Source organism: Poeciliopsis prolifica, unplaced genomic scaffold, assembly GCF_027474105.1.
Source record: "Poeciliopsis prolifica strain line A6 unplaced genomic scaffold, Auburn_PproV2 SCAFFOLD001, whole genome shotgun sequence".
Classification (NCBI taxonomy): Eukaryota; Metazoa; Chordata; class Actinopteri; order Cyprinodontiformes; family Poeciliidae; genus Poeciliopsis; species Poeciliopsis prolifica.
In genome coordinates, this window is record NW_026562376.1 from 10572908 (window position 1) to 10600081 (window position 27174).

Consider the following 27174-nt stretch of genomic DNA (forward strand, 5'->3'; position numbering starts at 1 on the left):
AACGCCTTCCTAGTATCATTCTGTGCTTGGGTTGACAGAAGAATTTGCAGGTCAAATTCAATTTTTATACATACAGAACGAGATCAGTAGGATAAATCAGAACAGATTGGAAATAAGCCTTCAGATTGTCTGTGAGGATGTGCACACAAACGCATGTGGGAACCCTATTAGGTTGTACTTCCAGTGTGATAGCTAAGGTATTGCTCTGAGCTCAGTGGGAGGCTGTGCTGACAGAACGAAAGCCTTGACCCTGCTGTTAGCTTGCGCGTGCATGCGTGTACACAAGCATGTAGAAATGGGTGGCACTGACAGCAGCAAAAGCCATCCAATTGTTGTGCAAGCTCAGTGTGTTCAGAGAAGAATGGCATGTCAGATGGCAGCAGAGGGGGTTAGCGTTTATGAAATCCATAAATCACAGAGACAGCAAAACCCTTTATCTTCCTCCTGCCTCCCCTCTGTCACAGGAAATTCAAAGCGTCAAGTCTTATTTGAATTTTGGGGCTAAATGGTTAGTTGACAGTTAAATTATTTCAATAAGAATGTGGAGATAATATCTTAAGATGAAGAAGAGATATCAATCATTATCCCAGCTGCTGCCATATAATAAAGTCTTCAAAATAACACAGAGTAATAGGTAAACCAGGCTATTTTCCAGTGAAAAACACAAACACACTTTTAGCAAGACTTTCCTGCCAGCCAATTATCAAAAATATGTGTTGCCAGGACCTTGGATATGTACTGAAGCCAAATGAGCTGTATGTCAGTAATTACATGTAAAGCAGCCTGAAAGATTACAGATGCCTCTGATGGTCCCTTTCAGCGTTGTCCTTGAATTACCTAAAAATCGGCGAGTAAATAGATTGTTAGGACTCCCGACTTCTTATTGACTGCATGGAGGTGGATATGCTGAGTTCACAGAATGTGTTATCAAGAAAGTGTCTGCGAGTGCAAGTTTGAGCCAGTGAAATTCTCTATGACTCCTCAGAGTGGAGAGACGTACTGGAGGCTGATGGTAGATGTTTTCTCTTTGAATCTCAACTCAGATTCAAAGAGGATTCAAAGAGGATCTTTGAATCTGAGTGAAGAGAAACCTACATTGCATGTCAGAGGTTTGCATACACACATTAAATTAACTTTTATAACATATTCCACATTGTCTATGATATAAATTTTAAAGGGGTTATGTAAAATCAACTTTTTTAAGCTACGCATTATGTTATTCTCTCATAAAAACAGCAATTATGAAATACCTGGTGCTGAGTTTGTCATATGAACTATTTGTCAGTCTAACACTGCTAAGAATGATTGTAAATGGCATAATGAGAAACGTTGTTGTGATGACGTGTTGAAGGCAGGGTCAGAAAGAGCATTGATGATGCTCTCGCGTTGCAATCTGACTACAAAACTGATTTTTCCAAGAATATGGAAGATGAGGAAGTGGGTGGGGAATATCAGAGAGTTTGAATTGTATTGAGTAAGTGATATAGTAAAGGTTAATGTGAACTCTGACAAAGGTTGCTGAAATAATGCTTGATACATGTTGGTCTATCCAACTGATTTGCGTGTAGAAGATTTACAGTCTTGTGAAAGCATTATCTGACAATGTCTGGAAACACAGTCCAAGATACCTGAATGCAAACAATCCTAAAATAGGGCTTTTCTCTGCAAACTTCTTATCGTCCACTGGGACACTCTCAGCGTAACCCAGCAATAAGGCCTTTTTGTTATCTGCTTCTTTACTGATGTTCAGTCTTGACTTCAAAAACTCCTCAATACATCCATATCTGCCCGACAGACATCTACTGCCTCCTCAGAGTAACCCTGACCAGCATGTAACACTACAGGTTGAGGCTCTCCTAATAGAGAAAGAAGACAGCATGCCAGACTGTTGTCCTGCCTCAGACTCTGAGTGTGTGTATGTGAAGCTTGTTAACTATGTTGAAAAGTTTCCAATCAAAATGAAGTGGGACAGGTCTGTGTCACATTGCACGTCTGAAAATGGATAAGTAGTTTGCTTTTTGTATTTTTTAATTTTTGGATTTTAGTTTTTTCATTTGCCACATACAATTAAGCCAAAATGACTCATACCCCTACTAGGACTTAGAAAGTTATTTTCCCAAAACACTGTTTTCTGACTGAAAATGCAACAAACGTCTCTCAAAATATCAGAAGACAATGTAGCAAATGTACCAATTATGAAAAATATACACTGGTGTGTGTTTTTTACGTTAAATAAAGATGACATTTTGAAAATGTGTTACATTTACAAATTTGTTAAAGTACACTATGTTCTGACAGTACGAGGTCAATACTGGCCTGTGAAAGAAATCAAATGAGACATTACAGATGCTTAAAACGCCAAGGTAAAGTCAACTCTTTGTAACAGTTTTGCTGGATATATGTAAAACACGCAGGACACCAGTCTTTGGGGACTGGAGTTGGACACATCTGGCTTAGACTATTCATCGACACAGTTCCCTGAACACACAGTGTAAAACAAGCTCAGAAGAGCATCAGGTTAACTCAAACATATATAGTCTTCCCAAATATATATGGCAGGAATTCACAAACTGAGGATCAGGTGTGTTGACTACTTATAATGATCAAGTAGTGCAGGGTAGCACAAGAATGAAATCTAAAAAGTGAGACTAACACATAAAAAAGCAAATACAATCTAGATCAATTCCACATGACAAAAAATAATAAACAAAACATTAAAGTCACTGCTTTGACAAGAAAAACATGATGATTTTGCAAAACTATCTGAAAACCTGGACTGCACACCGGAGCAGTTGGTTGTACCATTGCCTTGCAGGTTCTGGGTTCAAATCCCATTCTCGGATCTTTAAGCGTGGAGCTTTCCAGAGAAAATTTCGGCTTCCTACCACAGTCACAAGGTGCATTACCCGCTCACTGCCGGAGATAGGCACCCCTGCAAGGATACCTGGGCTCAGATAATAGAAAGACATTTAAAAAATCTATGAAGACCAAAAATTTAACAAAACAAAATGGGACAATTCCAAAAAGTAGCAAATGCCATTAGTTTGGAAACCCTCTGCATAAAAACATCTCTGAAGTGAGACACTTTAGCAATTCTACTAACTTGAGAAACACCTTATTATTCTGGCTTAATTAGAAGCATGGTGAAGACAGGCTTTTCATTCAGAAGGTGAGAAATTAATTATGTCCTCAGCCATGAAGGGCTAACGCAAGGCCCAAGAGGGTATGTTGGTGTTTAAGGCAGGGAGACAGAGAAGGCAAGTGGTCTTTGGAGAAATAAGTAGGAATAAGTCATTTTAAAGGGATGAAGTGAGAATTTCAGAAACTCATTGAAAAAATAATTTTCTCTTTTATTTCACAGTGCGTGTCTGACACAGACGCATCCCTCAGCACTCGTGCATAAATACACGAAGATGCACTCGTATGTCACAAATGAACACAAAAGCGAGATCACATTAGCTTTTTGTTCTCCCAGCAGATTCAGTCCCAGAGGATGGAAATGTTGTCTGGGTCATACTGCAGAAGGCCACAAGGGAATGAGAGAGGACAGATAGGAAGGAGAAAAGGAAGTCTGGATTGACGAAGGGACGAAGGAAAGCAGAGTAGACCTAAGGCCTGAGTGAAACAAAGATGGGTGAGATAGCCAGGACAAAAGAAAGAAACCTTCAGCCAAAAACAGGAGGTTCTGGGATGGAGAATGGGCCGAGAGACAAGATAAGCGCAAGAAAAGAAGTAAAGTGACAAAGAAGGAGAGACAGGTGAATACAAGTGTAAAAGAGGGGAAATACCCCAGTGGAAGTACCAAAAACCACTGTCATGCTAGTAGAGATACAGGTGGAAGGAGGAAATTCTTCAGAGGTAAGAATCAATAAAGAATGGATGAAGGAAGGATGGAAGGACAAGTAAAAGGAAAGGGTGCCGGAACATACCGGTGTGGAGAGACAGCTGAAAGAAGGAAAGCAACCTTGTGAAGTCTGTGTGGGTTGAGCTGTTTCTGAATGTAAAAAAAAGTAGGATGTTTTCTAGGTGAGAAATAGGAAAGGAGATGGAGCGATAGAGGAAAAAGAAGGATTAAAAAGCCAAAGAAATAGCGACAAAAAGATGGAGGTTAAGAGACAGAGTCAAGTGAAAACAAGGCAGAGAATGAGTGAAGGTTGTTCACTTGCATCTGAACGTCGCAGTAAGCTCTGTGCTCAATATGGCCCTGAAGGCACACCGCCTCTGCTAACACAGACGTATCACACACACACACATGCACACGCACACACGCACGCGCACACGCTCACGCACACAGGGCAGAAAAGGGGGAATATAACATCTATCACCACTATTTGAACAGAGACTGCATGCATGTGTGTATATACTGATCTGTTTGCTGCAGATCGGGGAGGTGGGTGGGAGTTGAATGATGGCTCTGAGAAGTGTGTGGGTTGGGGGTGTCTGCAATTCCATGCTGGCAGAAAAAAAGCAAGCATTTCAAGTTGGCTCTGTAAAAAAAAAAAAAAAAAAAAAAAAAAAAAGGAAAAAAAAAGCTGACTGTTTTGCAGATTCCTGTCTATATGTCTTTTTGGCACATGTTTATCCGTGTTTTTGTGGTTGAGTCATGTAACAAGGGCTCATAAAAAATGCACAAAATGCACAAATCTGCCCCACTGTCTGCTGCTAGTTCTTTCGGAGCGGTTCCCGTGATCTACCAGATCACCTCAACAATTGGCAGTAGAGTCGGCTTTATTACCATAGCAACTAGCTCGATGAGACTAGATGAAGAGAGCTGCGACTGAAAACACTCTCCTAACCAAACAACATGCTGCATCAGTGCGTCACATAAAGTGTCAGGGAAACACAACAAAACAACCTCATTACAGTAAAAGACATTGTCCACTGTGCTGTGAAAGAAAATCCACAAAAAGAAAAGACTTTAGCACATGTGGGATAAAACTTTGATGCAATATGAAATCTGTGTGTGCATTAGATCTATGGTGCGCTGAGAAGTTCTGGTTCTCCAGTTCTGACAGAGAGCACTGCGGATAGTGATGCGGCAGCTAAACTCCAACACTCCTCACCTTCTTTTCCACTCACTGTATCAGCTATACAGAGCAGTGAGAATGAGTCATTCAGGGACAGCCAACAATTGAAAATAAGTGCTGTCCTATTCTACTCACTTAAACCGAATCACAATCAAGCTCTTATAGCTATAGATTCTCTGAATGAATACATCCGTCTCATAGACTTGTTTGATAGGTAACGGGAGAAAGAGACAGCAACATAGAAAAGTGAGAAAAATCACATTTGATCTTCTTGATTTTCTTCCAGATCTACACCATAAACATCCTTCACATGAGTAAAGTATGACATATCCTTTTACTGTTCAATGGTGGAACAAAGTGAAACATTGTTTTTATTTTTTATTTGATTTTTTTAAAAACAAAATTACACATTAAAAGTTATTTTGCTATTTCTTATAGACCCATAGTTACTCTTGGATGTGCTTTTAATTGATTTTTTTAGGACGACTTCATTGGCTGCTGGCTCTTTTCTGGTGTGAAAAGAACCAGGCACAAACTGGACGGCTTCATGTGTGACGCTCTTTTTTTCTAAATATGAAAGGAAGTAGTTTAGTTAAACAAACTAAATAAATATAGTTGAATCTTTGACAACTCTTAAACCAATTATATAATATAAATTTGGCAACTTCCAAAAAAAAAAAAAAAAACATTAAGGACGATAGCGTACCAAAAACAAACGGTGCAATTTACTTTGAATAAATAGTACCCTGCACTGCTGCTGAATGGAGTAGGGATCTGCATTGGTAACTTCCTATTGGTGCCAAACTACAGGGTTGCAGTTAAAACTTTAAAATAGTTGGACCGGTCAAATATGAGCTGAAAAATTTTCACTGAAAAGAGACTACTGTACTTTAAAACAGTGAAAAATTTATGAGGCATTCATTTTATTTGTAAAGATAAAAAGGATGGAATTTAATAGTTTTTTGTATTTGCATGAAGACCAACAGATTAAGATGAGAAAATGTAAAAAAAAAACAACAAAAAATGGCTTTCTCACTTTTTAAAAAACTTAAAACAAGAAGGATATTGATTTATTTGTGCTTTGTAATTTTTTTTACAATTACTATGCTACTTACCCTTTATAACATAAATGTATGATAGCTACTAAAAAATTCCCTTAATCTTTGAACAGAGACTGCATGCATTTCACTTGTGCTTTACTGGAGGTGATGTGAGGTAGTTCAATCAATATTGCAAGCAACTATCTAAAATGGAGAGTACTGTTAATTTTTATGAAATTTGGTCAACTTTATTTGTGTCATAGTCTTTTTTTTTATCTAACCAAATTTTCATGATGAGAACATTTCAAATAAAACCGTGTTCTTCAGCTGACGCATGATGTCCCACTCAGGATCTGCCGCAGCTCTTGTTTGTTCACTCCTTGCTTCTCTCCTTACTACTTTTTCTCTCCCTTCTTTTCACCTTACCCCAAACTCTCTCTTCTCATTTTAGTCTGCCTGTCAGTCTTATCTGTAAGCCCCTTTCTCTCCCCCAACCTTCATGGATGATGCCATTCCCTCGTCCTCTTTCCATCCCTCCTGCTCACTCTCCCCAATGTCCCGTGGCAAAGCCGCTGTTAATGTTGTTTGCCAGGGTGTTTTGAAGTCTGCTTCTGGTCACGGTTGGTGGGGGAATAAGCACCTCTAAACCTGTGTCAGTCCCTGAGATGCAGCAGTTTATTTATAACACTTCCTTTGTGCGTGATCTGTCAGTCAAGCCAAACCTCTGTCTCCTCTCTCTCGACTCTTCAGAGACTGACAGACAGACAAGCTGCATGCTATAGGAGCTATTATAACACACACACAATCTCATTAGTGTAAGAGAGAAGAATATGGCTCACGGATTAACTGCAGCTCTCACTCCTCAAAGCAACTTTGTAGTGTCGTATCAATTACGCATGGGTAAAAGGTGTCAATGGCAAGCTGGCTCTGACAATACATAGCAATTAAGAGGATTTGTTTCAGTACTTTTCATGTTCTGTGGCATAGAAGATGGACAACAGCCATGTGTTCATTAGAAGACCGTTAAGCAAACACTACACTCACATTCCTGTCTATTTCTTCTTATCTTGTATCCTTCCTCTCCAACATTTGCTTCTCTTTTCACTTCATCCACTCTCTCCACCTTATCTGGAACTCGACACTCTCTTCACCATGCTCTTGCTCACTTACCTGTGAAGCTGACATTAAGAATGTAATCCCTGTAGAGTCTGCGCCCATCCAGGGCCTTCATGCTGTCACACAGCTTGGTGGTGTTCAAGCACAGGCTCCGCTGCATGTTGTGGAGGGCACGGGCCATGGCATACACTGCATTCACCACAAACATGATCTTGGACTCTGGCTCGAAATACCTCTGGTCCATCGACAAGTTTTTGTCACACGGTGGAAGAGGTGTTCCCCCGAAGCCTAAGCCTCCAGCTCCCAAAGAGCACTGGAAACGCTGCTCCCAGAAGTCCCTGAACCAGGGATTTCGGTGGTTTTTCACAGGGTCCAGACTCAGGAAGTAGCGGTTAAAATCTGGTATAGGGTTTGCTGCCAGTTCAAGTGTGATAGCTCCTTCAGCAGTTATTTCATTTCCCTTGACAATGCTCTCCTGTGCACCCCAGCCATCACTAGCCACCCAAATGAAAGAGGTGTTAATCCTGGCTGCAGCTGCAATCAGCTCTCTGGCATCATCACTGCGCAGGAAAAGGACGGCCACGTGGGCATTTGGCTTCTGGAGGAGTTGACGGATTACAGCCTCGTAAGACTTCTTAGCATTTGAACGTCCCACCTAGAGAAAAACGAGAGATTATGGAGTGAAAACCCCCCCGAAAAACAAAATGCTTTTTCCATTCTGATGCTATTTGCAATCGGTGATCATCATCATTTAATGGAGGAAAACAAGCAAGAAAATGTGCTTAAAAGTCTCACGCTATTATTCACCTCTGTAGTAAATGACATAAAAAATGGGACTGTTAAAGCACTCAGAAAGAATTCTTAGAGATAAGCTTTTATTTTCTGCCTCAGCACTGATAACACAGTAATTTTAACCCCAATTCAGAAGAACAGGAGATAAGCCATAAAGGAAAAATATGAGAAACTTATAAATCTAGCACCTTTGTGAGTCTTTTTGGTGCAGTGAATATTTAAGATTTGGATTCTAAGCTATTTTTGTTTCTTTCATTACCTTCTCTGAAGTGGCAATGCAGATGTTCCTCATTCGTGCTTCCTGTTCGAAGGCCTCTATACCAGTTTCACCATAATCTCCCTCTGATGCCACAGTGGACACGTATGTCCAGTTAAAGAACCGGAGGATCTCTGCCATGGCTTTGGCCTGGTAGAAGTCAGGAGGTACAGTGCGGGCAAAGTAATCATAGCGGGTTTTATCGCTGAGCTTGGCACTCGTTGAAGCATAGCTTATCTGAGGGATCTGAAAGAGCCTGAGAAGATTGGCAACCTGCAAGGATAGACAGTAGAGTAAGGCATACATTTCTAACGTACTACACGAAATTACTGAATGAACACACATTTTGACATTCTCTGTGTCTGTGATTTGTTTTTTTTTCAACAAATGGTCATGCAAACCCATGAGGGAAACAGTTTTCTTATAAACTTAATTTACATCAATTATGTTTTGGTGAGGTGTCAACAAGGAGCCAGTTTCTTTTGAGTTAGTTTTGGCATATGTACCATCACTCTGTATAGACAACTTCTGCTCAAATACTGCAGCAATGGTCGAGTAATAACATTACTTATATTAATGTCACGCTACATAATGAAGATTCTCTTTCTGCTCCTGAAGATTTACTCACCACATCATGCAGAACATTTGAAACAGCTAAAAGTGGTGGCTTGACCTACTTTCAGAATAATCTATCTAATATTTTGGGGTCATGCATAAAGTGCTGAAATTTTGTTCTTAGATGGCCTAAAATATCATATAACATATTGATCTAATAAGAACGAAAAATATGTGATTTTTAAAAAAAATCCAGATCTGTAGTAAACTAAATAAAATACAAAATGAAAAATAATTATTTGATAAAATATCCCTCTTGATGTATAAGTCTTTTTTCCCCTTCTTGCCCCATCCACCAAATTGTGATGCCCTGAGTCATGAGCCTTTTCGCCCGTATGATAACACACCAGTGATGGGAGAATTTCAAAAGAGAAACACACACTTCAAAGAGGTAACAGGACTTGCTATTCTATAAAACCCCCTTCATTTCCTCAAGTTTATACATAGTAATATGGTTCTTAAATATGCCAGCATACATGGCAAGATAGGTAATAGTGTGACAGCAGCTTTAAGCTTAAACAAGCATTGCGGTTAATATTGTAATATTGAAATTTGCTGATTTAGTGAACTTCTAAACAGCACAAGTTTTGCCCAGAGCGAAAAATAATCAATTGCTGTGAAATATTCAAAGCATGTTTTTGATAGAGGAGCAGAATCCTAATTGAAGCGGTGTTTGCAGCTTCAAAACTCTTCTTGTGTGCATTACTCAAAATGTTTTTGATTTCTACGTGTGGAGTCAAAACCGTGAAAATCCAGACCTTCAAGTAGGTCTGAATTTCCTTTATGAAGAGGATGATGTTAGATGTTCAGTAAATGTTTCTGTCACTTAGTTGTTACTTTTGTGTTATTCGCATTTTGGAATTAATTAAAATGAATCTTTAATCAATCGTATAACTGATGTCCTTTGGCTAAGGGGTCAGAATAAGAGTACATTTAATCGAAATTCTCTCCCAATCTATAAATTAAATAGCTGAAGTTGGAACTATATTTTTGTGCATTTTGCTTTATTCTGTCTTTTATTTTCTCTTTTTTATGTTGTTACTTGGGTTACTCACTGAATATTGTTCGCAATTTCATACTTCAATACAATTTTATTCCATTCACAAAACACCCGCCAAATGTGGAAACTTAAACATAACTGTATAGCAGGGATGCAACTTTAGTCCTTGAGAGCTTCTACCCCGAAACTTTTATGTGGGTCCCTTCTCAAACACACCTGAATCAAATCAATAGTTCATTACCAGTCCTCTGTAGAGCTGAATGGCATGTTGATGAAGGAATTAATTCATTTGACTAAGGTATGTTAGAAAGGAGATGCATCTAAAAGTTGCAGGATACTGGCATCCTGCTGTACAGCATCCATAAAACAGACACAGAGATCATTAAATGGTTTATAGTGTCCATAACATTTGCCTTTCATGATGATTGGAATCTAGTCATGCTCTCTCCATAAATCCAAGCACATGATCAAATGCAAACAATGCAAACACAGCTGCTACACACGCTCATGCTGACAGACTCATAAATATACAACATAAACCTGCACGCACAAATCAACAAACTACACAGAAATGTTGCGATTTCTTCAGTTTAATTCTTCCAGAGTGCATCGCTCTAGGTTTTTCTGTATCTCATTCATGGTGCGGTTGATGAGCTGTTTTGACAACATGTCAAAATCCTATTAGACTAATAACACAGCTCAGTAGATGGCACGCAGGTTGAAATCCACGCAAACACTCTTAGACACACTGCCACAGTCACACTGATGTCTGCTTTTAGCCATCCAGGAAGGTTTCATGAGTTTAACAGCAACAAACGGTGTTGACTTAATTGTCACTAAAGGTCACATTCTGCTCTGCTCTGTCAGGTGCCAGCAGACAGTGACAACATCTACCAACACGGTTTATCTGAGGGGACATGGCGAGTTCACTTCACTTTATTCTCGTGAGCAAGCAGGGAGGGAAGATAGTAATAATGTGGAAATAGGTCGAATGTGAGAAAAATGGAAAGAGGAAAAACAGAGAAGTGGAGTGATAAAGCATCAAAACATAGGTACACTTACTCGTGATTTCAGAAGATGTAGCATTGAGCAATACCTGTCAACTCTTATTCTAAACTTGAACTTAAAAGAATTATGTCTTTATGCTAAAAATGGGGTAACTTTAGGCTACAGAGGCATAATTATTTCTGCGAGTAAAAATATGCATGACGTGACTGTATAAATACATTTAGGGAAATATAAAATGAGTAATACCTGGATGTGGCTCAGACTCCAGCACAGGCGCACTAACATAAACACACAAACTAAGGATGCATCCACACACATAAATGAAGGTAAATACCTTCCAGGCATTGAACTGCATGGTTCAACATAAAATAATTCCATATGACTTCATTAAGAAGCAAGAGACATACTGGCCAAGAACAGAGGCGTAGCTAGCTAATCTTTAAAGGACGGAGACCAGAAAGTAGGGCAGCGTTAAGGTCCTGTGAATCACTCTCACACCTAAAAACATACGTTAAAAATGGCAAAAGCAAAAATAGGGGCAACAAGAAGAAGGTGAAAGGAAACAAGGTATAATAATGGTTAAGGAAGGACAAGAGGCAGAGCGCAAATGTTGACAATGACTGCCTCAGGATGGAGGAGGAGGAGAAGGGGGCTGAGGTCATCATAAACTGATCTTTTCCCTAACAGCCAAGGGGAATGCCTGTGGATGCACATAAAGACAACCCACAATGAAACAGAACAAAGCAAAGATTTGAAGTACATGAAAAGACAAATGCATAAAACAGGAGAGAGAGGGATAGAAAAAGAAAAGGGTGAGGAGACTGAAAGACAGTTGCTCAGATTAGGGATTTCAGAACTGATAGGAGGAGGCTTTTCTGCAGTCACAGAGGAGTAAGAGAGAAAAAGGTTTTATGCTAAACTATGTAAATCACCCAGCTCTGTGACAAGAGCAACAGGAGTTAGGGAAACACAGACGAACATGCTGACTGAACTTGATTCAAAGAAATATGCATGTGCACGCTAACTAACACACAATCAGACCATGGGAGCCGGAATATGTCAGTTTCCAAACCCTCAGGGTGGTATACAAAAAAATATCAGGAATGTGCTCACGAAGTGTTGAATATGTTGCTAATATTAGTAAATGTTAGTTTTACCTGTATGGAAACACTGCTATAGGATCCTCCGATGACCCCTGCGATGGCAAGAGGGCTGTCGTCCTGCAGAGCGTAAGATCCATCAGGACAGATGAACTCTGTGTCATCCACCTTGGTGAGGGAGGCTCTCACAAACTCCAGAGCCTGGAAATCAATCAGAAATGGTTTTCCATCTCTTTGAACAAATGATTATCAATATATGTTCAGGGCTTTCAATGTCTTCCTCAGTAAAGAGGTCCGTGATTCAAATTAGATCCTTCTGAAAACAGTAACAGAACAAGTGCCTGACAGAAGAACCCCTTGAACTTTTTCACATTTCATTATATTACAACCACAGACTATCTTTTTGTTTTATCCGATTACTCTTAATCCTAAGAGTAATCAATAGATTACTCGATTACTAAAATATTAGTTTACAACAGCCCTAAATATATAGTCTTTTTATTAAAAGATAACAATTGCTGGAGGCAAAGTGCAGTAATCGTTCTTGTAATTTGGTTCATTTTCCTAATAGAAAATAGTTTCAGTCTGCCTCTTTCAAGCATTAACATTTATCTTCAGAGACAAGAACTTTGGCCCATTTCTGATGAAATTTCAAATAAGCGAGCCACAGAACACTTGAATATGTAGATCTAATTCGACCTGTTTTTCTCAGTTCAAATTGGATTTGTTGCACTGTTTTGCAGATCTCTTTTTTTGCTTATTTTCAGCTGTAAATGTCAACTGATGCAACTGAAAACTCTACACATGGGATGTGCGCTGACTATTTATCTGCACAGAGGCAGAACGCGTGTTCAAAACATACCCAGAAACATCCAAAAATTACAAATATACTGATGTCTTTGAAAAGCAATTGAGCTCACCCACCTGCTCTAGCGCATATGTATCTCTTGAGCAGGTGTCAAGAATGTGCACCCCAAGGGAGACACCCGGCAGCACAGTGCTGTCCATGTTGATTCTGTCTATGGCAAACAGCATGGCCTCCAGCCTCTGGATCCCTCTGTCTTCATTCACACGCCCACACTCTTCCATCCCAGCCCCTTTCTCGTGCACTGGAAACAGCCCGCCGAGCACCAGGTCGCCCTCAATGCGGATCTCACGGCGGGACGGAGGTGGGTCTGCCAGCAGGGCGCCTTGACACATCATGACAAAAACTAAAGAGGGAAGGTGGGTCACCATGTTGGGCTCAGGGAGGACTTGGATTATCAAAATGTGAGGTGAGAGCAGAAGCAGAGGTTGAACCGGAGGAGAGCAAGAGGGCAGAGATTGATATTAGGAGTGAGGGGCAGAAAACGCAGAGGGTTTGAGTCAAGCTGCGGCCGTGGATGTTGCCGTCGTCTTGTGGCCCATGGAATGGTCAGGAAGTGTTGAACTGGACCAAACATGAAGGGGCAAACCATCTGGGCATCAAGTCTCCTTGAAGGTAAAGGGGAGAACAGGGAAAAGTCCTAAAAAAAAATCCCATTTAATATATAGACTTCACAATAAATTGCTATTAGTACAATGAAGCATGTGGTGGGGTTTGAGGATGTTGTTAACAACGGCTCAAAGACATTCGTGCCTCACAGCAAAAACTCAGCCGTGTGGAATATCAAATTGCTTAGAGGTTCTCCCTACCCCCTGCCCTATTGCATCACTCACAAAAACTTTTTGTTCAGAGTATGTGTGTGTATGTGATTGCAGATTTTAGCTGTGTTTGTGCTTCTGGTTGTGACAGGATACGCCAGCTTAGATGGCTGGTTGATACATGAGCCCGGTATTTTCATGCCACAGATCAGAGAAGCTCCGCTAATCTGATCTCCCTCTGAAAATTTCTCTCCTTGCCCATGAAGTTTTATGTTTTACAGTTCATGCGTGCATGCGTGTGTGTGTGTGTGTAATATTTATCACTCCCACTCTCCCCCGCATAATTAGAGTGTGAGGACTGAATAGATTTTACCATGAAAGATGCTATCTGACAACAATACGGCCAACAAAATCTGATGCTGCTGAGCACAGCTTATGACTCAATTAAGGCTGAGTTTCAACAGCTTTGCTGCCCATCATTTCCCACCTCTTGTTCAATCCGTTAATATAAAATATTTATTTATAAAACACAAATTTTCCAACACTAAAAAGTCATTGCAAGGCAACATTCATCCATTATTTGACTAGAATATATTTCCCCTGCAAATGGTTCACTATTTTTTTTTTAAAGTCATGTAAATCCTTGATTCAAAGTGAGGAGCAGAAATCTGCACATGGTGCCACAAATGGGAACGGAGGATCACTCCAGTTCAAACACAGGGTGGGTTTCTGCTTCCAATCAACCCCCTTGTAGCCAGTTGTAATTATTCCCCTGAGTCCCTGAATACTTTTGATGTTTTCCTGTAAAATTCAGTTCAAGGGATGATGTACCTGACTTCCTGCAGTCCTGCATTTAGGTCATTTACCCAGCACAAGAGATTTTGACAAAATATTTGAAAATGTTCTTCTATGAAGAAGTTTACAGTACAACACACTGCAACAGACTGATGAATTTATGCAGAGACATTTTGTCTGTACATAAGAAAGTTAATCTGAAAGATAAAGAAACTTTTAGACTTAGACTTAGACTTAGACTTGACTTTATTGATCCCTTGGGAAGACTCCCTCAGGAAATTATATATTTTAAACAATATGCTGGAATTACCAAATTTTGGACACGAGTCAGATCTTGTGGCTTTCACTATTACATTTCACTATGAGGAAGAAAGGTCTAACTTAAATACCAGTAAAAAAAAAAAAGATAAAAATATTGCAATTTCTGAAGATGGTAGCTTTTACAGTTTTAACATGACCTCCAGAGTTTTTAATCTAAATATAAATGATTTGTCTACATTAAGATACAGAACAGAAAGCGTTTTACAGGATGAATACATCTAATTCCATTAGACAAGAACATTATACTTATTTCGAGAGAAGAAGAATGTTTCTAATATACAATTTGGGGTCATTTTGGGATAATTTTGAAAGTGTTAATTATTTTAATAATTATATTCATTAGATCAGTGGTCCCCAACCTTTTTATTACCGCAGAGCGGTCAAGACTTGGCAATTTTGCTGCGGCCCAGCGGTAGGGGGGGTGGTCAGATAATGCTTCAGCATGTTGGTGTTCCCGCTAAAGCCTTTTGTTTAGTTTTTTTTTTTTCCCGATTTTCCCTTTACAACAATCTTACAATGTCTTTGCAGTGTGTGGTGTGTTACGTGGTGGTGTGCTGATTATCCCCGATCTAAAATTGAGCATTTTCAACATTGCCTTGGCCCTTTTAACTCAGCCTGTGGGTTTTTTCCCTGACTGGAAGCGGAACACAACCTGTTGAATGTGATACGTAGCTAATCAGAAAGAGCGGTGATGTAAGAACGGAGGGGAATCCCAAGCAGCTGTCTTTTATTGCTTAAAATGAGTCCACAAACTATCACTGTTTCTACATCGTCATCCGTGTTTGATTATTTACTGGATTTTCTTCTGGAATCAGGATGTTCGTGAGAAGAATTGGATCGGCTGGACACACAAATCGACCGAACCTGTTGTTTATCGGCTTGGGTCATGTGAGGTCACAGATGTTTGGAAAATCGGCTGACAAGCCTTAAATCGTGCCGTGTGAACCAGGCCTAAAACTCACGAGCTCCACTCCTCTCATCTCGTCTCACTGCCCTAACACTCTCCTGCTCTGGCCGCTGTGGTAACGTTTACATATCCCTTCAAAACAAGATACAGATGCGCCACAAAAAACAAACATTTAACTTTTGTGAACATTTTAAGTCACAATAATGACTAATGGGAGCCCTGAGCTTGTTTCTCTGCAACGAGACGGTCCCATCTGGGAGAGATGAGAGGCAATGACACTCAAAGTGTTGCTAATGCTCAGCCTATTTGGTCTGTACATGGTGAAGCAGTTTGAAGCTTCATTCTCTCATTAACATCCGGTCTCCATATCGTGCAGAGCAGCTTGGACTGTGGGAATCACCTACCGGGATAAATCCATTCTCCTGTCTCTTCTCTGGGCCTTTTCCCTTCGCAAAGAAACTTTCCAGAGACATCTGATCTGTTTCTGATTCATTTTGCTGCTTGTTGGCTCAATGTTGGCACAGAAGACGTAACCAAAAGAATCCGGCTAAAGTATTCTCAAAATTAACGATTCTCCAGACTCAAATAATACATAACAGGGAAATATATAATTATTTCTTGCACAGCCCGGTACTAATTGGTCCACTGCATTAGATGACTTTCAAAACTCGAGCAACCATTATTTTCTTAATTAATTAACTTTAGCAAACTCTACTAACACACTCAAGAGTACCAGTCAGACATGTTTTTTTGGCTGAAATGGACTTTTTAAATTTTTTTCTTACAATAGGTACAATTAAACATGTTTTATGAGAGAGAAGAACAAGTCAAAACGAGCAGTCAAGGGTTTGAGAAAATATTTACTTATAAAAAATTATGTTCTCCATGATTGCTTGTGCTAACTGTTTCCTCAAATGCCTTACTGACAGTATGATTATTATACCAAATCGCATCTTCTACAAGTAATGTCCTGAAAAGACTGCCAAACAATATGTAACATTATTTTTATCATTGCCCCTAAGGTTCTCAAGGAAATTGAATGTTTGCTTCATTATTACCTTATTGAAGGTGCAAGAGCGAGTGGATTGAGAGAGACAACATTGTATGAAATCAAATCAACAGAAATCCATTTCAGAGTCCAAAAAACTTCATTGCTCTCTACAGTACTGCTGAATATAAATCACAGCAGCTTTGGTGTGTGTGAACCTTTTTATTCAACTGCAAATATTTTTTGTCTTTATTAAGCCAGTAAATCTAGAAAAACTACTGATCTGTCACTTTAAAATTTGATTGATCAGATGGCAGGATAATTTTCCAGACTTTCTCATTCCAAAGCTACTCTGAATGGAGTATCATTTCTAAATCACTTTTTGTTTGATAAGGAATTTTGTTTTATGGATAGAGTAGAATTACGTTCACACACTAAAGGCTATCTGAAACTATTGTAAGGTTTAAATATTGATTTGCAGCCTTCTCTACTGCTTTTTGACAGATTTTCCGAATCGCTAAAATATATTATTAATAAGTACATTAAAAATTATGAAACTGTATCTTTGACATTCCATTCCCTTTACAAAAAGTCAATTACATTCAACAAAATAAATTCCAATTAATCATTTTTATCAAGCAGTTCAGTGAAGTTCAGTTTACTATTTAAATTGGTTTAAAAAGTTTTCTACCTAAGTTTGCCCAGTGGATTGCAACAAGTTATTAACTTGCAGCCTTCTCTCCTCCTGAACGAGCAAGTAGCAATAATGGACAATCGCTTGCATTTCGTTGTTGCCTTTTCAGCAATCCCTCAGGGCGAGCGTGCAAATACTGTGATGCTATGAATTTTTACACAATGTTTCTACATTGGGTATCAGCACATGGCTAGTTGTCTTGGTACCATTGTAGTTCATACAAATTACAAATGAAATTTTGAGTAAATTTTCAACATCTTAACTTTTTTCCTTTCCTGCTAGTTTTAATTAGGGTTGCAAAGATCACTACACCAGAGATTAGAATAGTTTTTCAGTTTTTTTCAGTTTTGCCATAAACAGCTCTGAGTGGCAGGTCAAATACGGAATAATCTCTTTTTTTCTATTCATTAGATGCATTAAAACTGAGGACATCCACCATTCCAGTTCAACAGACTCGTCAATAAACAAAGTGTACTTTGATACACTCCTTGAGTTTAATTAAAGATAATCTAAAAGTTCAGGATATGCTCTAGTGCATAAATTGGGAAAGTTTCTCAATTGATTCAAACCTACTTCCTTTGTCAGGTAGTCTGAAGCAAGCTTGTTTCTTTTTTATGAGTTACAGTCTTGAGGAAAAAAAGCAAGATCAGATGTCAACGTAAGCTGGAAATTGATATCGATTGGTAAATGCCTCAGCTAGTTTTTTAATCGAGCTTTTTTGTATTTTACAGGAGGGCTATGTTTTGGAACAATGTGCATAGACTTCTGCTTCTAGTAAGTGATTAGTTGCCTTACCAGATTTGAGAAGATTAGAAGAAGACTGCAGCTGGCACATGGCATCACCTCAGACCCCTTAAAGAGATGCGTAGGACACACGGTGGATTAGCAGCAGATCTGCAAGGATGACTGAAAATAAAATAAAAAACAAGGAAAGTGGAGGATGTACTACTGACCTTTCTGCCAGGGAGTTATTATGCAGAGTAACATCTGACAGAAAACCCGATTTCCCTTCTGACCTCCCTAAGACAGTGAGCCAGCTTCATACAGAGTACGGCACTCATCTTCGGGTTCTCACATTTGTTTCCTTCCTCAATCCCCTTTTTGCTTTTTCTTCTGTCCTTTCTTTTTTTTTTAACTCATTCTATTTATTTCCACCTCCCTTGCAGCCTCCACAGCCCTCAGTCTCCCCTAACAGGCACGGCTGCGGTGGATGACATGTATCCAGCTGAGAGCAGCTATACAGGGTCGATGGACCATGGTACTGAGAGGAGAGATAGCCCCGCAACTCTGTGTGTTTGTATATTTGGTCTGTTTCCACCGTGTATGTGCGAGTGTATGCTTGTTTATTGGCCTACTGTGAATCCAGCAGAACTCACAGATGCAACAGTAACGTAAACCTCACAGTAAGGGAAGATACACTATGGGCAACTGTGCGTTATAGGACTGAATATAAAAAAAAATGTTTTCGTAAAGTGAAACTCTTACATTTTAAATCTTTACATATTTATTTCTGTCATTTTGTATGGTTAAATACAATGAAAGGAACATTAGCACATTATTACCTCTTGATAAATGTCTGAAAAGAGGACTACCTTTACTTAGCCCTCGCTAAACAATTACATGGTGTCCTAGACTTCACTCAGTCTAAAGGGTGCAATGGGCTGTGACCATTAATTATTCACAAAGTACATTTTAAGGGGGAAAAGCCTGATGATCCATAAATAGGACAGAAGGATACAACAAACTACAAAAAAAAAATAATAATAAGTGGGCAGCAAGACACACACCATTAAGAAACACAAAGCTTTGGCAAGTAGCTTTGTGTGTGTGCCCTGCATGTTTTAGTACTTGGCTTACTTGGGTTAGAGCCCTTTTCATTTACCAATCAAAGTCAATAATCAGGTTCTCCGAGCTCAGCCTTTCCTCTATTGATTAATCAGTCTACTCCGTGAGCAGAATTATGCCCAAAGGTTAAAAGCCATGCCATGTTAGAAACATAAAAATCGACTCTCTTTGGTTTTGCACAACACTGAAATTTGTAATATTAAATTGCATTCATTTTTGCTTTGCATGGTCATAATTTCGCACTGCAGAGTGTGCAATCCACATGCTGGGACAGATAAAGAAGGGCTTTTAAAATGGAATTATAATCAACCCCCGCAAGAAGTGTTGTGCTTCAGGGCCACGGAGGCTAAACTGTGCTCTCATGTGCAGTTCGTGCTCCATAAGTGTTCTCCACTAAAGGATTTTAGAGCACTACACAAAATTTAGACTGCATGGGAGCATCCAGAGTGAATTATTTGCTTCACTTTTGACCCCCCAAAAAACTCATTCAAAATGCTTCGGAACACAAGAAATGATTAATTAACTTAAAAATGCCCACAACCTTTACCTTCTCACTAATGTTCAATTAACTGATTTGACTTAAAACACTTTCAATGTAGTTTCACAACAGCAAATTCAGGATATAAAGTTAAGAAGCATGAGGCAGCATATGAGTTAAGCCTTTACTCCTCACAAAAGGTGAGAAAAAGAGCTGACATGTCCAGACATGCATCAATAAACACATATGGTGTTATGCTAGAAATACATACTCTGCACAAGTTTGAGATGGGATTTATGTCTCTTTGAAGGGAGTCAGATTTTGTGCATCTATTTCTTTCTAAGAACTTATTTTTATATGTTAATAACTTTTTTAAGAAGCAAGCGTGCTTCATGCTGCATTCATGGCCCTGTGAAGAAATTTACTTTTTGATGAGCTTATATGTCTGCAGTATTTGGAAAAAAATAAAATAAAATCTGTCTTAATTGGTGATTCTTCTATTCACTGTTGTAATATTCACTCAAAAGTAGAAATGAACAAATCAACAGGGTAATTTTCTGATCATGATTAAAAAAACAGCTTCTCAGCTAATGACCCAGCAGCAGTTTGGAGAAGCTTGAATGACATCGCTAGCTGCCCGTGAAACCACACTGTGATGTATGTCTTTTTTTTTTTTTTTTTTTAAAACAGCAATTCACACCTCCAACCAATTATCCTACAGCCCATTCCCACACAGTCTACATGTCTATCTTACCATTTTTGTCCTGCATTGCCATGGAAATGGCCTTTAAACAGATATAGACAAAAACAGGTTCCAGAGTGAACATTTTGCCCTCACGTGTTTGTGACGTTTTGCCATCAAACCTGACCTCTTACCCCAAATGTGTCCAACACATTACACATAGCAACAACAATGATGGATTACATATTCGTGGATGTGCTGCAACTGCTGCAAAACTGCTGCAAAAAGTTCTTCAGTACCCTACTTTGTTATTTGCCAGTCTTGTTTTCTTGTCATGCTTATCATGTACCTTGTGTGAATGCTTTTTGCGCATTTTCCGTATTTGGTGCCACTTACATGTCTTGGGAAGTGAAAACAGTGTTGTGGGCTGTTCTCTGTGTTTCTGTGTGAATGAAAAGAAAATCTGAAAATGGTCCCCTGAGGATACGCGGGTGTTTTTGAAACCAGTAACCCCGTTTTAGAAAAAAAACATTATCTGCAACCCTTACAATTCTCAAACACCCATCACTCTGACACCCTGCCTCCACTAAAAATCATTGAGTAAGATATAAATAGGCTCTTTCAATGACAGAGGACCAAGAAAGTTCCAGGACCTGATAGTATGTCCCTCTTCTGCTTGACAGCCTCATCTTCTCTCAGATCCTCAACAAGTCTCTGGAGCTATGTGAGGTTCCCTCCTACTTCAAGCATTCCATCATTTTCCCAGTCCCCTAAAAGCTCACCATCACAGAATTAAATGATTACAGGATTGTTGCTCTGACTTCTGTGCTCATAAAATCCTTTGAGCAACTGGTGTTGAAATGTGTGAAGGCAGGCCCCCTGGTGGAACCACAGCAATTTGACTACTGGGCAAACAGGACACAGCAAATGATGCAATCCACTTGGGACAACACTGCATTCTCTGCCGCCTCGATGATTCAGTGATGTAGATAGAGACAAGTTTTTTTTCCCCCAAACTGGCATATTTGTTTGAGCTGTTCAGGGGTGAACCTAAGGCTCTGAATCAAAAGTGGGTTTGAGGTTAAGGTCATAAACTGATGGCTGGACATTCTTTTTCAGGATTTTCTGCTAGAGATCAGATTTCAGAGTTATAGAAAGTGGTTCAAGTTCTGAAGTTGCAATGCAGCACCAGACCATAATACTACCACAACCATGTTTTACACTCTTTATGATACTCTTTTCTGAAATTTGTTACATACCAGATGTAATAGGAGGGATATTCACCTTTTTTTTCTTGAGTCCACAGAATGTTTTCTAAAATTCTTGTTTCTTTGAAAAGCTTCTGCAAGAGTTGTAATTTTGGTAAGATCGGAATTTTCTGCTAAGGATATATTTTCAAATAAAAACAGGAGTTCTCTTCTGTTTCTTTTCAATAGGTCCTCTCTATTATTTGCTGCAAAGAAATAATACCCTCAACTATTCAGGGCATTCTGTACATTCTTGAACAATTTGATAGCTACATACTTAGCATAGTTAGTTTGAAATACAGTGCATCACAGCAAAGTCACAAAATGTGATAATAACAAGAAGTATTGTGACAAATACTGTGGAAAATAGGAGAAGAAAAACTTAGGCATAAACAGCATGGCCTGTTCTTATTATACAGGTATTTCTTTAAATATTGTATACAACTTTGAACTCTGCATTAATTTTGTTGCTCTTTCCATATTTTGTTAAAAAGGGCATAACATTTCTGCGCCACAAATGTGATCCGAGAGCCTGTCTGTGTTTGCTACTGCAGGAATAACCACAGTACAGCCACAGTGGCTTAACGAGGCATTGTCGTGACGATTCTCTGAGTGAGAACAGTTTCGGTCTTCGTTTTCCTCACACTGTGTATTCCCTAAGTTTTGATGATCCTCAACTCGTTTGACATGACTTGGATAGAAATGTCTGTTCAGCCTAAAAACAGACCAGTGGTGGTGAAATGTGTGGAAGCATTCATCAGGACCACATTTCATCGTCGTAAAAGATGGCAAGCCTGTCAGATGGAGAATTACGCCTCTGTGGATGGAATCTATCAACTTAACTGTCATGTAATGACCCTGGGAGTTATCGCGACACATCAGTCAACCTTGCCATGCTACAGGTCTCACTGCATACTACTTAAATTATGTTCTTACACACACGCTGGTCTGTCATCTCTCAGGTTGATATACGGGGGTGAGCACTAACAAAGGAGGGAAAAATGGAGAACAGTGACCACAGCCATCTGAGGAAGTTACACAAATGCATATAATCGGCTTGTGTGGACACAAAAGCCTCTTAGACAGAAATAATGTTGGTTGTTTTGGGTTGATTCAGATTAGGTAGTGATGTGTAAAAACCAATTACTGCAGTCATTGCTTTGTAATTATTAGAATTTAAATAATTTTCCGTTTTGCACTTCACATTATTCCGGGATTTAATTTTTTCATATTCATATTTAGTTGTAACAGTCATATTTAAGCCACAGCACAATGGCTTGGAGCTTTAATTTGAACCTAAGCGTTTTCATTTGTCAGGAAGTGTAATTATTAATAGTTGTTCATTTATGTAAACATTTCTTGGTTATGATGAAAAGAAATCATATAATATGTTTCGTAATATGTGTTACAGCATTTATTCATGTTATGAATCTAGTCTTTTTATTAATTTGGTAATTTTTGCATTTACGCAAGTCACTTCACACAATAATGAAGACAAACCGTATATAATTTCTGTTAATTCTTAATGTTGAAGCATAAGTCATTTTTTAATACCTGATTTTTGTCTGATCAATATGTCTGCCAATTTAGCTGAACAAATATTTGTGAACAAAATACATTTTCTTTGATTTGGGACAACATATGTTTTCATAAAAGTTAAATTCAATTGAGGAAAACCTGACTTTCTTTAATTACAGAGTAAGCTACTATGCAAACACTACATATACAACTTAAGATTCAAACGACAGCAGCTTTAAAGGAGAAGTAAAAGCAGGCTATTTATCTCCAAATGTTTTGTGTTTTATAAGCAAATTCTTTGAATGATGTTAGCAGTCTTTTTTCATCAGGGTTGTAATTGAAAAGAAAATATGCTGTTGGTAGAACATGGCGAACCGAGACAGAATAAAGTGAAGAGCTGGGAATGAATCTAGAAGAAACAAGGAGCCAACACAGTATCGTTTTCACTCCCGACAGTAAGGTCATGACCAACTGCCTTCAAGCTGACAAAGTGTAACTGCTGGTACCAGCTCTTACTAGGAATGCATTTTTACTTCTTGGTAAATACTGAGAAACAACCAGGTCTCAGTCTTCTTTTGCAACACAGAGTTTTAGGGACAGGGTTCTAACAAAAATCTTTTTCTGGTGAAGATGTCAGAGGTTGTATGATGACAATTCAGTAAGCTATCTAAAGTAATCATGCAACAGTGTCTCAACTGGAAAAAATAGTCCAGACTTTGACTAGGCCGATCCTTTAACAAGCCGTTTCATACCTATTGGAAATGCGGGTCTGCTTTCATTAATTATGCTGCTGCACAACGTGCACTTAGTATTAGTTGACAGCTGCATGTGTCAGGATTTTCTGGTGGAGAATAGAATTTTTAGTTAAAATCAGGCCTGGAGTACTTTAGATTTTGTTGTTTGTTTATGGCCTGCAGGATGAGTCATCGTTGCACTTTTGCAGTTATTTTTGGTAGGGTTGGTAGTTCTGGGAAGCTTTTCCATTTTTCCATGTTTTCTGCATTTGTTCACTGATCTTCCAGAAAGTTGGAAATTGATTTTTTAACTCGACTGAGAGATGTCAATAACTTTGCTTCAGTCTTTACTGTTAAGGGGACAATGTTTCACTTTTTTGAGATCTTTTAGTCTACTTCATATTGTATATTGGTTCTGTTGAAGTGATTGCCTGACTGTAGAGGCTAGACAGTATTTTAATCTGAGTGAGGATACTGAAACTCACACCAATTTTCAAAGAAGTGTGATTATTTACAGCTACTTTATGACTTAACAAAACTGGGAATCAGTATGACACTAGTATATCTTGCAATGGTGATAATATTGGTAAATATTTGAATTATGATTTTGATTATGTGATGCGAGATGGCTGTTTTTTCTTCCAACAACCTTTGGCATCCCTGCACATTAAAACCCTCAATCATTGTATTTATTTCAACCAGAATAACAGCGCATTATACCATGTTAAACACAACTTCATATTGAAAATAAAACTGTATAAACTGTCCAGCCCCAATAAAAAGCTCTAATTACAGTTTAAGCATTTTTCTAAATACTGTAAACTACATTGATTACTTCCCAGTGACATTCACAGCTCACATGCAGTGTGTAGCAGATGCCCACACAGCAGTGAGCAAGGAAAAGCTGAGCGGTCTGATGGAGAGGGTTCGACCTGTTCATTAACAGTGAATATCCAGGGTACTTACTGTACCAGATGCAACAGGGAAGGAGGACTAAAAGGGCAATTGTTGCTTTTAATCTATCAATCACAAGGGAAAGATGGTGTTGATGTTTAGAGGGAAAACTGTTGGACAGAAAAATTTAATAGACAGAAAAGGTCTTAGAACTTTAGTGGAAAATTCTGTTTATTTATGTGTAGCCATTATTTTCTACTTGTTGATCAGGAACATAGTTTGTGTGCTACAGCGGTTTATATTTCTGCCAAATCTAAAGTGGGGAGAGAGCTGGAGCTGACGGAGCGTAATGTAATCACTTATGTTGGAGGTAATTTCATCAGTTATGACATAAATAAACCAACTCAGTCAATGAATAAAACAATCAAACATGTAATGTGCAACTGCGTAACCTCTGACATTGCTGAGAAAGATGTGGACACCCACACTGTTGGTGTTATGCTTACTACAACAATATGAGCTCTTCTCTGCTGCAAACTGTCACACTATGAAGGAAAGTAAAACAAAAAACAATAATCATAAAAAATAAATAAAAAATCAAATTCCACAAAGTGAATTTTAGGTGCTGGTTGTATTTTGAATTTCCAAATATTAGACAATTGTAGAATTGTTGTCTCATTGGTGTCCCACTAGACATTATTAAAAACTGGGATTAAAATTGCTAAAAGATGCACCCGTTGACTTTTAGTGAAAGCTTTTGTCTTGATAATAAACAAATCCTGACCACAAAAGCACCTTTCACTATCCATCTCACCATCACACACATCCTTACATACGCTCACACATTTTTTCTCCTCCAGATCATCATTTATTAAAGAGTCTGATCTGTCGCAGACACACACCATCACAGCTGTACATCCCACTGCCCTTTCACTGCCTCATCCCCTGAGTGGACGTATGAATGTGTGAGTGTCTGTACTTGTAGGAAACAGCAGTGTGTCACTGAACAGACATCGTGGTGCATATGCTGTGCGTGTATGCGCGTGTGCACGCAAACCAGGATGTGTGAATGTTTTGTGTGGGTTTGTGTGCACAGCTCAGTGTATGTTGTGACTGTAGCGGATGATGAGAGGCGAGCTGTTGGAAACAGCAGTCATTTCCAGACACCTCCTTGTTTCCTCACTGGAGCAGAACAGTGTAAGGAACATGTAGAGTGCAGCAACAGTGTTTTAATAAAAACTTGGCAAACAAAGAACTTCAACTGGCCTTCAAAGAAAAAGCCTTCAAAGACACTTTTTTATTCAGAATAAAATATCCTTTCCCTTCAACTAAAGAATAAGTATTCATGTCTATCGTATCATGCTTTGCAATGGCATCCATACTTTCTCAATTTTACCATTACAATAGTCAATGTATTCATTGGGATTTTGTGTACAGTAGTATGTTATTAAGGTAAAGTAGAAAAGTTCAGATGTTTTTCAAATATTTTGATATAAAATGTAAAAATGTATGGTGTGCAGTTGTATCTTGTCTTTTTGAAGTCAATACCTTTACTGCAGATGGAAAATGTTGGAAAAGATCAAACAAAAATAAAATCTTCAGTTGAGTGTTTTAAAATATATATAAATAGAAATGTTTATTTTATTTTTTGCTGCATTTGTTGACTCCAGTAACCAGTGTCTTGTTTTTGTGTACTTTCTAAATTTCTGGAATGAGTAAAAAGAAGATACAAGCACTTTTTCGAGTCAGCATTCTGTGATGTTGAACTCCTAATTGTCTGAAATACATCCACCTCAAGACTGAAATTTTGTCCCTTTCCAATTTGAAAAATAGCCCAAATCATATATACGTACATCACATCATATCACATTTTTGAAAATCATTCAAGTCCTGATACAGTTTTGAAGTTTGAACCGTAACCTGTTCCACCTAACAAAGAGACATGCTTTGATTGAACTATTATGTTATAGGTGTGGTTGTGTTTTTAGGGTAATATTGTCCTTTTGAAAAGATTAACCTCTGCCACAGTCTCAAGACTTTACCAGGTTTTCATTTGGATTTCTATGTAGCTTCCTCCGTTCATCTTTTCACCATCACTAACCAGCTTCCCTGTTTCAGCCCAACAACAGCGTTCCCACAGGATGGTGTTGCCACCACTCTGTTTTGAGGAGGGGATAGTGTGTAAGGTCATCTGCACAGTTTAATTTCTGCACACATTCCATTTTGAGTATAGGCCAATAAGGTCAATTTAATGTCTGATCTGAGCACATTTTTTCTTTCACTTTATTTTTACATGTATGTCCTATGAAACTACAATCACAATTGATCTCTTTTGAGAAAATGATTTCTTTTTCTTCTCTTTTGTTTTTTCTGCCTTCAAAAGCAAATCAGATTTGTGACATCACAACTAAACTTCAATTGGGTCTTTGACTAAAACATAAATGTTTTTTCAACAAATTTGTCACTCTCAGCTGTGCCCCTAGTAATTCAAGAG

At 38.7% G+C, this 27174-nt stretch overlaps 1 protein-coding gene across 5 annotated transcripts in view; it reads right to left on the minus strand.

Moving 5' to 3' along the window:
• grm3 (glutamate receptor, metabotropic 3) overlaps positions 1–27174 on the minus strand; it is a 42681-nt gene that overhangs the window by 11886 nt on the left and 3621 nt on the right. For 2 of the 5 annotated variants that reach the window (XM_055031432.1, XM_055031416.1), the window contains 5 exons: positions 18078–18188; positions 12879–13427; positions 12012–12155; positions 8235–8504; positions 7238–7838 (listed from right to left, as the gene is read on the minus strand). In XM_055031432.1, coding sequence (XP_054887407.1) covers positions 7238–7838; positions 8235–8504; positions 12012–12155; positions 12879–13190 — 1327 coding nt within the window. In that variant the 5' untranslated portion in view covers positions 13191–13427; positions 18078–18188. The remainder of the gene's footprint in view (positions 1–7237; positions 7839–8234; positions 8505–12011; positions 12156–12878; positions 13428–18077; positions 18189–27174) is intronic. The other 3 variants (XM_055031439.1, XM_055031407.1, XM_055031425.1) reach the window with 3 other exon arrangements.